The following is a 13317-nucleotide window of genomic DNA, read 5'->3' as shown; positions in this document are numbered from 1 at the left end:
CCTTCCTCTTTTATGTTTTTCCTTTGAAGTTCTTGAGGCCAAATCTGGCTCCTAAAAAACATCAAAGGAAGCTTGCACCAAACGCTCTGCAGGGCCGCCTCAGAAGCCTGCCATCACCCACTGTGTGGTGCAGAATGGCGCCCCCCACAGGTGTGCTCTCTTCATTGCTGCTGCTGGTGACAGTTGCAGGTAGGGAACTACTACCTTGGAGATACCCGTGTTGGGCTTGAGTTTCTTGTCTAGTGTAAGCAACTCAGATCAACCTGAGGTGAAGGTGCTGTTGGTTTGCTTTTCAATAGAATTGTTTTACAGGTAAAAGCATGAAAGGCAGACCTCATGCATGAATGGTTTTCTGTAAACAGGAATTTAAGTTTATTATTATCATGACTATTCCATGGGAAAATAAAATCACATTTCACATATACTAGGAAAACTTTATGTTTGTATACTGAAAAGAATTGCATAATAGATCTGGCTGGAAAGGCCAGACTTTCTTTGATCAGAAATCTTTATTTTCATTATACTCAGTTTGCTTTTGGTGGATACACCCATGGCAAAAAATCATTGGTGAGCATCATTTAAGAAGACCCATGACTAGGCTGGGCTGGCTAAGCCCATTTGAGTATACCAAGGATTGAGGGTGGTGATATGGCTAGAAAAAGTGTTTTGTACAGTTTATCAAAATGTAACAAAGCCGTAATGAAGATAACCTTGGCAAGACCCTTGTTAAAATGCAATTTCTCATGCCACTCTCCAGGCCTACTGAATCAGAACTCCTAGGGGTGTGGCTCTGGGATCTGGGTTTTCAGCAGCACCTGGAGATGATTCAGAAGCACCCAAATTTTGGGCAGCACCATTTGATATGATGTGAGGGCCACTCCAGAAAGGATGGCCATTTTAAAAGCCCTGTCATGACTTGTAGATCACTTACTCCCCTCCATCCATCCATCTTATCAAACTCATTGCTGCTGAGTGTGTAAGACAAAATGTCCCCTTATTTCATCTTTAATATATTCTAGAAAATATCTTCATTAATGTTTTAGATGATGTCATTAATGTTTAGAGACCCATATTTTTTCCTTGCAAATCTCTACTGTTTCGTTCCTTTTTGCCCTTTTCTTATGAGGTGTTCTCCCCTAATTCAAAATATGAATTCCTGAGTTATTGCATCCCAATAAATGTTATTTGCAATTTCCTCATCTTCCTTTTTTTTTTTTTTTTTTTTCTTCTTTTGGCAGTTGGCAGAACTAGCTGAGGGTTTATTTTGGAAAAAAACCATTGAATTGTTTTGTAGCTGGAGGCATGGGCAAGGGGGATAGGGGATACCTCAGGCAGTGAACTCCCCCGCGGGTGGGCTGAGGGTGAGGGCTGAGCCTCAGGTGGGTCTCCTGTTCCCTATGCTCCCCTGCACAGCGGCCTCCCCAACAGGCTCTGGGGCAGTCACAGGAAGGGGTAGGCTGGGAGGGGCTGCTGTGGCCATTCACTTGGACAGAACATCAGAGGATTCAGACACCAGCTTCCTATCATGAATCTCGATCTTCTTCACAACCATGGCCCCGAAGGAGTTGGTGCCACTGAAGGAGCTGGAGCACCCACCAGAGCCAAAGCTGGAGCCCAGGCTGTAGCTGAGACCAGGGTTTGTGAGGCCCCCATAGGCCGAGCTCAGCTCACCTGAGTAGCCACTGGTGGTCTTCATATGGATACTCACGTTCTGCATCCCAGACTCCAGCCGGCTCTCCTCGCCCTCCAGCACCTTCCTGTAGGTGACAATCTTGATGTCCAGGGCTGGCTTGATGATCATCAGCTCCTCATATTCATGCAGCTGCTGCGCCATGTCCTGCGTGGCCCACTGCAGGGTGGCCTCCAACTCGGACAGCTTGGCATTGGCATCCTTAATGGCCAGCTCCCCATGCTGCTCGGCATCCACAATTATGGCCTCTAGAGAAGCCCTCTGGCCTTTGAGGCCCTCAGTCTCAGTCTGGAGCCAGCCAATGTTCTGATTCATCTCAGAGATCTCCATCTTTGTATGATGCAGGTCATCCCTGTGCTTCCCAGCCAGAGCCTGCAGCTCCTCATACTTGACCTGGTGTAGGCTCTCAGCCCCGGCCTGGCTGCGGTTGGTGATCTCCTTATACTGGGCCTTGACCTCAGCAGTAATGCTGTCCATGTCCAGGGACCAGCTGTTGTGCATGGACAGCACCACAGATGTGTCCGAGATCTGGGACTGCAGCTCCCGGATCTCTTCTTCATACAGCTGCCTGAGGAGGTTGATCTCGTTGTTCTGCCCTTCCAGGCGAGACTCCTCCAACTCTACCTTGTTCATGTAAGCTTTATCCACATGCTTCTTGATGAGGACAAATTCATTCTCTGTCGCTAAAATTTATTTGTTGATTTTTTTTTTTTTTTTTTTTTTTTGAGATGGAGTCTCACTCTCACCCAGGCTGGAGTGCTATGGCAAGATCTCACTGCAACCTCTGCCTCCTGGGTTCAAGCAATTCTCCTGCCTCAGCTTCCCGAGTAGCTGGAATTACAGGCATCTGCCACTATATCCAGCTAATTTTTGTATTTTTAGTAGAGACAGGGTTTCACCATGTTGGTCAGGCTGGTCTCAAACTCCTGTCCTCAGGTGATCCACCCACCTCAGCCTCCCAAATTGTTCGGATTACAGATGTGAGCCACTGTGCCCAGCCTTCTGTAAAATTATTGATCTTGTCCTTGTACGTGTTCTTGAAATCCTCCACTAGCCCTGGGGTGTTGCCAAACTCGGCCTCCAGCTTCAGCTTTTCCTGGCCCAGCATGTCCAGCTGCTGCTGAGATTGATGTAGCAGTCAAACATGTGGTCCACATTCATCCGAACTGTCTTCTGCTGCTACAGGAGGCTCCAGTTGGTCTCCAGCACCTTGTTCTGTTGCTCCAGGAACCATACCTTGTTGTAAAGGAGGCAAACTTGTTGATGGTCTTGATCTGCTCCTTCTCCTGGGTGCACATGGCCTGGATGTTGGCGTCCACCTCCAGCTTAAGGGGGCTCAGCAGGCTCTAGTTGACTGTGACGGCTGTGATGCCCTCCATACCACTCGTCCCACCATAGCCTCCACCCGGACCCATACTGGTGCCCAAGCCACCTTGGAAGCTGCTGCTGCTGCCTACTCAAGAGAAGCTCAAGGAGCTGATGCTGGCACCAGACCAGCTTGTATAGGAGTGGCTGCTGAAGGCCCAGGGGCCAGAGGTAGACACCTTGTAGGACTTATGGGCCACCTTGATGGACATGGTGGAGGCAAGAGGACTGAACCAGGTGGAGATTCAAGAAGGTGCAGATGCTTCTATGTGCTTTTTTTTTTTTTTTTTTTTTTTTTTAGATAGGGTCTTGCTCTGTCACCCGGGCTGGAGTGCAGTGGTGCCATCATGGCTCACTACAACCTCAACCTCCTGGGCTTAAGCAATCCTCCCACATTGGCCTCCCAAAGTGCTGGGATTACAGGTGTGAACCATCACACTCAGCCTTCACACTCAGCCTTCTCTATCTTTTTTACCTTTGTAAAGGCTCAACAGTGATTTTATTAATTTGTTAACAATCATCAAGTAACTAGTATACCCACAGATTGGGCTAGGATTTATAGAGCACACAAACATGGGCGACAGGTTCCCTGGTCTCCAGTCTGATCGTTCTTGAAGAGCTTTCTAGAGTGTGTCTAATAGATTCTGAAGTAATTCTGGCAACTTGGACCAAATGAAGAATGATTTAGTTGTTGGGAGCCTTGCCTTCTCAAACTTTATTTGGCATTAAGATCTTTGCTTTTAATGTATGTATATCGAAACAGCCCCCATTCAGGTGATCTTTTGCAGAACAAAGGAACGGCGCACCCCAGAGGTGTGCCAAGGAATCCACCACCTCCAGCCACACTGAAAGCTGCCCTAAGCTTTGAGTTGAAGGCTCCTGCCTTACGAAGGTCTCCTTGCCTCCTTGTGACAGTTTGCTTCCCTGTCCATTTATCCAGTATCAAGATAGCCTGCAAGACTTAAAATCAATTAACAATAAAACAAAGACATGATGCTATTTTGTAAAGTAAACATGTATAACTGAATTTTATATCAGGAGCAAAGTATTATAAATAATATAAATATAATGTAGAAGACTATTTCTGTTAAGTAAGTGGAGTGAAACTATATGAAAAAAGGACAAATGGATGGAAGGGTGCATGGGTAGGTATAAGAATCTGGATGGATGAGTGGGTGGATGGGTGGAGGGATGGAGTGATGGATGGGTGAGTGGAAAGGTAGAAGAATGGAAAGATGGATGGATGGATGGGAGGATGGATGCATGGATAGATGGATGGAAAAGTAGAAGGGTAGATGGATGGGTATATGGGTGAAAGGATGGATAGACAGATGGGTAGAAAGGTGGAAAGATAGGAGGAAAGATGGATGGGTGGATGAATGGAAGGATGAGTGGATGGAAGATGAATGAGTGGGTGGGAAGGTAGGAGAATGAATGTATGGATGGATGGTTTGATGGATTGCTGTGATCTTTCTGTGGAAAATGCCGATTGTTTATTTGCTTGCCAGACTGGCCAGGGATTGAGAAGACTCCGTTTTCCTGGTTTCTTAAGCTGGAGGTGCTTCCCTGTATATGCCTTTCTCCTTCATTAGAAACTACTTTGTTTACAGGTTGTGCCTGTAAGCAGTGCAGCGAGGGGAGGACGTATTCCAATGCAGTCATTTCACCTAACTTGGAAACCACCAGAATCATGCGGGTGTCTCACACCTTCCCTGTCGTAGACTGCACAGCCGCTTGCTGTGACCTGTCCAGCTGTGACCTGGCCTGGTGGTTCGAGGGCCACTGCTACCTGGTGAGCTGCCCCCACAAAGAGAACTGTGAGCCCAAGAAGATGGGCCCCATCAGGTCTTATCTCACTTTTGTGCTCAGGCCTGTTCAGAGGCCTGCACAGCTGCTGGACTATGGGGACATGATGCTGAACAGGGGCTCCCCCTCGGGGATCTGGGGGGACTCACCTGAGGATATCAGAAAGGACTTACCCTTTCTAGGCAAAGATTGGGGACTAGGGGAGATGTCTGAGTACTCAGATGACTACCGGGAGCTGGAGAAGGACCTCTTACAACCCAATGGCAAGCAGGAGCCCAGAGGGAGTGCCGAGTACATGGACTGGGGCCTACTGCCAGGCAGCGAGGGGGGCTTCAACTCCTCTGTTGGAGACAGCCCTGAGGTGCCAGTGGAGACACAGCAGGACCCTGAGCTCCGTTACCTGAATGAGTCAGCTTCAACCCCTGCCCCAAAACTCCCTGAGAGAAGTGTGTTGCTTCCCTTGCCGACTACCCTATCTTCAGGAGAGCTGTTGGAGAAAGAAAAGGCTTCTCAGCTCCAGGAACAATCCAGCAACAGCTCTGGAAAAGAGGTGGGTGTGTTCAGGATGTGCTTGCGGGTGGGACAGGCTGAGTGGGGCAGAACGCAGGAGGGGCTGAATTTCAGGAGCCAGGCACTCATTCAGGCTGTGTGAGCTTAAGGAGGTTCCTCCTAAGGGCACCTGTCTCAGGTGGTGGCGGGAAAGATGACTGTCTCTCAGAGATTTCTAGGAAGCAGAACATCTCGTTCCTTTGCTATGCCTCCATGGCCACGCTGTTAAAAAGAACAAATAGTTCTGCCTTCACGAGTCAGCCAGCTCGTGAAGACTTAAGCCCTTCCCCCTAGAAATGCCTCTAGCGATTTTTTTTTTTGTTTTTTTGAGACAGAGTCTCACTCTGTAGCCCAGGCTGGAGTGCAGTGGTGTGATCTCAGCTCACTGCAAGCTCCACCTTCCGGGTTCACACCATTCTTCTGCCTCAGCTGCCGGAGTAGCTGGGACTACAGGCGCCCACCACCATGCCCAGCTAATATTTTTGTGTTTTTAGTAGAGACGAGGTTTTACCATGTTAGCCAGGATGGTCTAGAACTCCTGACCTCATGATCCACCTGCCTTGGCCTCCCAAAGTGCTGGGATTACAGGTGTGAGATACCGCGCCCAGAGACTCTAGCAATATTTAAAGCAAAGGGAGATGGTATAGAAGTCCCTGGAGCCAGCGCGTATACCCAGGGGCTTTGAAAATCCACCCTGGTAGGTTTCTTCAAGACTGAACAGGTGCTTTGGCTGCTAGAAACTCCACGTGGCATCATGAACAGTTGGATAGGATGAGAGAGATATGAAGGAGAGAACTTAAGCATCATAAAATGTTCCATGAAAAAGCTCAGGTGAAAAAAGAATGAGGGTCACTGCAGTGGAGCGATTTCAAAAGCAGGTGGAAAGCTGAGTGTTAATGGCAGGAGGTCCAGGAGACAGACAATGAGAACTGTGTGGTGAGTAGAGGGTAGTTGGAGAGCTTGGAGGCTGCTTGTTTGGAAACTGGTCAGGACTTGAGAATGTGATGAGCATGTTGATCAGAGGAAGCTGAGTATAGGTCAAATAAAGTAAAAAAAAAAAAAAAAGCTGGGAGTACTTTAAGAATTTTTTAAAGGAGAAGGTTTCCTTTTTTAAATTCCAGTGCTTATGTTAGAATAAGTTAGGAATGCTGGATTGAATTGACTATGCATTATAATCTCAACCATGAAAAATGTTTTAAAAAGGTCTAGAAGTCATTTTTAAGTGGTGTTTTGTTTGTTTTTTTTTTTGAGACAGAATCTTGCTCTGTCACCCAGGCTGGAGTGCAGTGGCACAATCTCGGCTCACTGCAACCTCCGCCTCCCAGGTTCAAGCGATTCTTCTGCCTCAGCCTTCCAGGTAGCTGGGACTACAGGTGTGCAACACCATCCCTGGCTAATTTTTGTATTTTTTAGTAGAGAAGGATTTTCACTATGTTGGCCAAGATGGCCTCGAACTCCTGACCTCAAATGATACACCCGCCTTGGCCTCCCAAAGTGTTGGGATTACAGGCGTGAGCCACCATGCCCAGCCAAGATTTAATCAGAAGGTTTTTTTCTGCTTATATTTTTCTGAATTTTGAAGTGTCTATATTTTTCTATACTTATAATTGGATTAAAATGAAAAAACTTCCTTTTTTTTTTTTTTTGAGACAGAGTCTCACTCTGTCACCCAGGCTGGAGTGCAGTGGCTGGTCTTGGCTTACTGTACCCTCTGCTGCCCAGGTTCAAGTGATTCTCCTGCCTCAGCCTCCTGAGTAGCTGAGATTACAGGCACCTGCCGCCATGCCCGGCTAATTTTTGTATTTTTAGTAGAGATGGGGTTTCACCATATTGGTCAGGCTGGTTTTGAATTCCTGACCTCATGATCCACCTGCCTCTGCCTCCCAAAGTGCTGGGATTATAGGCGTGAGCTACTGTGCCTGTCCTGAAAAAACTTTCAATTTCAATTTTAATTAAAATAATTAAAAGTAATCTGAAAGTATTAGAGATTAACCATGTTCTTTATTCATATCAGTAAATGTTAATATAATACCCTCTTTTATATTGCCAAGTCATTTACTTCCTGGTTTATACAGATGGAACTCTCTGAAATTAAGCTCTATTAAAAATCTTTTGGCTCATTAGTTCTTTGAGGTTGGTTTTGTTAAAAGATAACTATTCAAATAGGTGAAATTGTGAATTGTTTAGATATAAAATGAACATGTGTTAGAGATTTTATTCTACTCATTAATCACTGAAGGAACTAGATTATAATTATCCTACAAGAAAACTTGAAGAAGAGGCACATTCATAGGTTAAAAAATATATTGAAATGAGTGTGCAAATAGAGGCAAAACTGGGTTTCCAGTGAGGAAAGGAGGGAGTTCAGTTGAAACTCTAGCAGACAGGAGAATTTACATGTCTATAGACAATAATTATTTTACATTTTTATCATTTTTGTAACCTATAACTTCTAGAGTTGTAAAAATAGCTCAAATACAAGAACGACTAGAGTCAGATAACCTGGAGGGGTATCCAGTAGATAATGTTTTTTATTTATTTTTATCTTCTTTTAATTTTTTGAGACAGGGTCTTACTTTGTCACCCAGGCTGAAGTGGAGCGGCATCATCTCAGCTCACTGCAGCCTCGACCTCCTGGGCTCAAGCAGTCCTCCCAACTCAGCCCCACAAGGTAGCTGGGACTACAGGCACGTGCCGCCATACCCGGCTGGTTTTTATATTTTTGGTAGAGATGGGATTTTGCCATGTTGCCCAGGTTGGTCTCAAACTCCTGAGCTCAAGCGATCTGCCTGCCTTGGCCTCCCAAAATGCTAGGATTACACATGTGAGCCACCTTGCCCCACCGATAACATGCTGCTTTCCACTGAAATACAAAGTTTCCTCTAAAGTACATTAGATTTGTAGACAATTTCTGAATAACTGTTCATAAAAATTAGATGCATAGCATAATAAGAAATCATTTACTCAAGCCCAATACACTGTGCACAACTGTTATCCCAATTACTTGGGAGGTGGAGGTAGGAGAATTGCTTGAGCCTACATGTTAGAGACCAGCCTGGGCAACACAGTGAGAACCCATCTCTTAAAACAAAAAGAAAAGAAACATTATTTCATTCTGATGCAGTGCAAAGTTTGGAATTGATGACAGAAACTAAGATCTCTACTCTCACCAAAAAAATATGTAAAATAGTTCAATTAGGTAAAGGTATCTAGAAAATTCAGTGGGGAAAGAATAGTATTTTCAACAAATGGTGTTAGGACAACTGGATATTTACATGCAAAAGAATGAATTTAGACCCCTATCTCATACCTTATTTTTAGAAAATTAACTCAAAATGGACCAACGATCTCAATATCTGAGTTAAAACTATAAAAGACATGGAAGAAAACTCTGCATAAATCTTTGTAAACTTGGGCTAGGCAATTATTTCTTAGTACATCAAAAGCATAGCAATAAAATAGAAAAATGGTAAATTTGAATTAATCAAAAGTAGAAACTTTTGTATTTCAGATGACGACATCAAAAAAGTAAAGCTTTCTTGAGGGAATAAATAAATATACCATAAAATAGGATAAATATACCATAAATATTGTATACTGAATATATAAATAACTCTTACAACTTACTAATAAAAAGACAACCCAACTCAAACATGGGCAAAGGATCTGAATAGAACTTCTCCAAAGATCGTAGAAGAATGGCCAAGAAGCACATGAAAAGATGCTTAGCACCATTAATCTTTAGGGAAATGCAAGTCAAAACCACAATGAGATACCACTTCACATCTACTAGATGGCTAGAATAAAAACTTAAAACAGATAATAAGTGTTAGTAAGGATGCAGAGAAATTGGAACTCTCATACACTGCTGGTGGGAATGTGAGATGTTGTAGCCACTTTGGTTTGTTTTTGTTTTTTGTTTTTTGAGAGACAGGGTCTTGTTCCGCACCCAAGTCAAAATGCCGCGGTGCAGCATGGCTTGCTGCAGACTTAAACTCCTGGGCTCCAGTGATTCTGTCACCTCAGCCTCCGGAGTAGCTGGGACCACAATGCCCAGCTAATTTTTTTTATTTTTATTTTTGTAGAGATAGAGTCTCACCCTGTTGCCCAGCCTGGTCTCAAACTCCTGGGCTTAAAGAATCCTCCCGCTTTGGCCTCCTAAAATGCTGGGATTATAGGTGTGAACAATTATGGCTGGCCCCAGTGTAGCTGTTTTGGAAGACAGTCTTGCATTTCCGCAAAATGTTAAATGCAGAGTTACCATATGACCCAGGAATTCCACTTTTGGGTATTTACACAAGAGAAAGAAAACATGTCCGTATAGAAACTTGTACATGAATATTTATAACAGTACTATGCTTAAAATAGTGCTGTCAAATAGGACATCTAGGAAAAATAAATCAAGATCAGATTTGTAGAGGATAAAGGACATTTTTTTGCAACTGTGTTTTCCAGTGGACAAGACTAGAGAAATCACCTAAAACAAGTCGTTTTAAAATAAATGAGTAGAGAACATAGAAACAAGAGCCATTTGAAACTTTTACTGATGAGGCCCAGGTTAACTTGAAGGCTGAAATGGGTGATGCCGTGCTCATGGCTTCCCATAGAGGATTCATTTTTCTTTGGAGGGGTTTGTCAGAGAGGACCTTGTGTCCTGATGACTTAGTGAGGAGTTCTGTGCTGGAGGTTGGGGGTGGATTTCTGAATAGTGAAGGGAAGAATCGGCATGTGATTCCAGCCTGGAGAGGCAGTATGGTGGAAAAGTGAATGTTTTAGAGAAGAGCAGGATGAGGGTTTTCTTCCCCTTCAGCCATTTCTGGCTTAGTGACTTTGGCCCAAAGTGTCTTAATTTCTTTGACCACTGTCTACCTTCATTCTTTATTTCAACTTGGCAATAATTTTTAAGGACTTGATAAAACTAAAAAAAAAAAAAAAAATTCAATTCAATTCATCCTATGGGATTTGCAAAGACCCCAGTATAAAATGTTATGGACACATAACATTACTGCAGCCCTGGTTTGCAGTAATTCTGAATTTCATGCTATTCTTAGAGAGCACAGATTCAATGAACAGCTTAATCCGTAGCACTCACTTCACAAATCCGGATACCTGAAAATTCAATTCAATTAAACATCTTTAAATCATATAGTAGACCCACTACCTGATTTTTAAAATGTTGGTCAATTGGTTTCCCTTAGTTTGATCAATACAGCTTAATTTCATCATTTCGTCTTTTTTTTTTTTTTTTTGCCCTGGTTCTGGAAATTTAGTTGCAGAAGGTTTCACCAGTTGCCTAGCAAATATCTGGAACCCAGTGGGGGCTCAGTTACTATTAGTAGTGATATAAATGATCACACTTCCAAGCACAAAATGCATGCCATATCCTTACTGACTTTTCTCAACTGTAGAAAAGAGTAGTTGTTTCTTCAATTAGCACCAATGGCCCCCTCTCTGATTTACATTTGAATTATAGCTTTTCTTTCTGTGGGTTTCTCACTGCGCATGGCCCCTGTGGGTCTTCTATATTCTTAGTCTAAGAGTTTTACTTTCCTGGCCCCACACAGTTATTGATTAAAAGTCTCAGAAGATATTTTATTATCATAATATGAGACTTTGGCACAAACTGTTTAGTTCAAAAACTTTAACTTGGCTAATTCTGTAACTTTAAGTTATTGGTTATACATAATGAATAAAATGAATAAAGATTACTTACTCTAGAAGCCTGTTTACTATTGAATTATTTGATTGTCTTCAATTGTTGCTTTAGTGATTGTCTTAGTTTGTGGTGCTGTAACAAAATACCATTGTAGTAGTCCATTCTTACACTGCTATAAAGACATACCCAAGACTGGTTAATTAATAAAGGAAAGAGGTTTAATTAACTCACAGTTCCGCATGGCTGGGGAGGCCCCAGGGAACTTACAGTCATGGCAGCAGGTAAGAGAGCAAGCAGGCGAAATGCCAGATGCTTATAAAACCACCAGATCTCGTGAGAACGCACTATCACAAGAACAGCATGGGGGAAACCGTTCCCATGATCCGGTTACCTCCATCTGGTCTCTCCCTTGACACGTGGGGATTATAATTCAAGATGAGATTTGGGTGGGGGCACAAAGCCTAGCCATACCAACCATGAACTGGGTGGCTTAAACAATAGACATTTATATCTCACAGTACTACAGTTTGGAGGTCTGAGATCAGGATGCCAGCAGGGTTGGGTTCTTGGTGAGGGTTTCGTGATTTATAGGTAGTCATCTTTTTGCTGTGTCCTTACAAGGAGGAAAGAGAACTAGCTAGCTCTCTCTCCTCTACGTGTAAGGGCACCAATCCTATTTATGAAGGCTTTACCCTCAAATCTAATTACTTCCCAAAGGCCCTACCTCCAAATACTATCACACTGAGGGTTAGGATTTCAACAAATGAATTTTGGGGGGTGGAAGGAGGTGTGGGGCAGAAACATTCAGTCCATTGAACTCATCAGTTTAGGGGCTACTATAATTACTTTCTCATTCTTTGAGTGTTTGTGTATGTTCACCTATACTAATTGTCCAACCCACAGTTGCCTTATATTTCTAATAGACAGCAAAGAGAGTGCTTGAGAGAGATGGTCTAGAGTTCCAGAGTTTTGCAATATTATTCATGGTTTTTCAAACATTACTGAAGCTAATTTATGAAAAAGGTTGGTAACACTGAGTTGCTTGAAGAGTTGAACTGTTTTTTTTTTTTTTTTTTTTAATAACAATTTATCCTTGTAATTGATCCCATAGGTTCTAATGCCTTCCCATAGTCTTCCTCCAGCAAGCCTGGAGCTCAGCTCAGCCACCGTGGAGAAAAGCCCAGTGCTCACAGTCACCCTGGGGAGTACAGAGCACAGCATCCCAACACCTCCCACTAGCACAGCCCCCTCTGGGTCCACCCCATCTGAGCTACCCATATCTCCTACCACTGCTCCCAGGACAGGTAACTTTTAAAAAATACAATTTCAAGAAATGTACTGAAGATAGGCTGTAGAATTTGGTAGTGACAACTTTTAAAGTTTACTCATTCCCTCCAGGCACATTTTTGAGCATCTATCATGTGCCAGAAACGGTTCTGCATACTGGGAATAAAAAGATGAATAAGACATTGTCTTTTCCCTCAGGGACTCCATAGTCCAAGAGAGGAGACTGACAGGTAAAGAGGTGGTTCTGATACAATATGGTAAGTGCTGTGAGAGGTTGTTGTGGGAGCAGAGGGGCACCCTGATCCACTAGGAGGGTCCAGGGATGCCTTTCCAGAGGAGACGATGCTAGGATAGAGTGAGCCAGCAAAGATGGCATTGGTCTGTTGTTCAGGTGGAGGGAGCAACATGTGTAATAACAATAGTGATCATTGTATCTACTGAGCACTTACAGAGTGCCAGGCAATATGCTCAGTGCTTCCCAACCATCATCTCTCATTCATTGCCTGTGCAAGAAGACAGAAGTACAAGAGCTCCTGGGACATTTCGGAAGAACTGTAAGGAATTCAGTATGGCTGGAACTGGATTGGTAAGCAGGACAATAACTGGAAAAATCGTGTATTTTGTGCTAAAGATTCTGCACTTTACTGGATGGGTATAGAGAATCCCTGAATGGTTTTAAGCAGGAAAGCAAAACGATCAGATTGGTATTAAGAAATAGTGTGGGATGAGCTCGGTGGCTCACACCTGTAATCCCAGCCCTTTGGGAAGCCCAGGCAAGTAGATCATGAGGTCAGGAGTTCGAGACCAGCCTGGCCAACATGGTGAAACCCCATCTCTACTGAAAATACAAAACAATTAGCTGGGCATGGTGGCACACACCTGTAATCCCAGCTACTTGGGAGGTTGAGGCAGGAGAATTGCTTGAACCTGGGAGGCAGAGGTTGCAGTTAGCCGAGATCACTCC

The 13317-nt window shown here is 43.8% G+C and overlaps 1 protein-coding gene and 1 pseudogene across 12 annotated transcripts in view; one reads left to right on the top strand and one right to left on the bottom strand.

Annotated features, from left to right (window-relative positions):
• KIAA0319 (KIAA0319 ortholog) overlaps nucleotides 1–13317 on the top strand; it is a 103942-nt gene that overhangs the window by 47385 nt on the left and 43240 nt on the right. For 7 of the 12 annotated variants that reach the window (XM_021937042.2, XM_009204513.4, XM_003897124.5 and 4 more), the window contains exons 2-4: nucleotides 30–189; nucleotides 4666–5411; nucleotides 12178–12370. In XM_021937042.2, the coding sequence (XP_021792734.2) occupies nucleotides 135–189; nucleotides 4666–5411; nucleotides 12178–12370 (994 nt within the window). In that variant the 5' untranslated portion in view covers nucleotides 30–134. Of the gene's footprint in view, nucleotides 1–29; nucleotides 190–4665; nucleotides 5412–12177; nucleotides 12371–12486; nucleotides 12940–13317 lie in introns of those variants that run through there. The other 5 variants (XM_009204512.4, XM_017957629.3, XM_017957630.3 and 2 more) reach the window with 3 other exon arrangements.
• On the bottom strand, nucleotides 1481–3270 carry LOC103883531 (annotated as a pseudogene).

Source organism: Papio anubis, chromosome 6 (assembly GCF_008728515.1).
Source record: "Papio anubis isolate 15944 chromosome 6, Panubis1.0, whole genome shotgun sequence".
NCBI lineage: Eukaryota > Metazoa > Chordata > Mammalia > Primates > Cercopithecidae > Papio > Papio anubis.
This window is presented reverse-complemented; position numbering and strand designations above follow the sequence as displayed.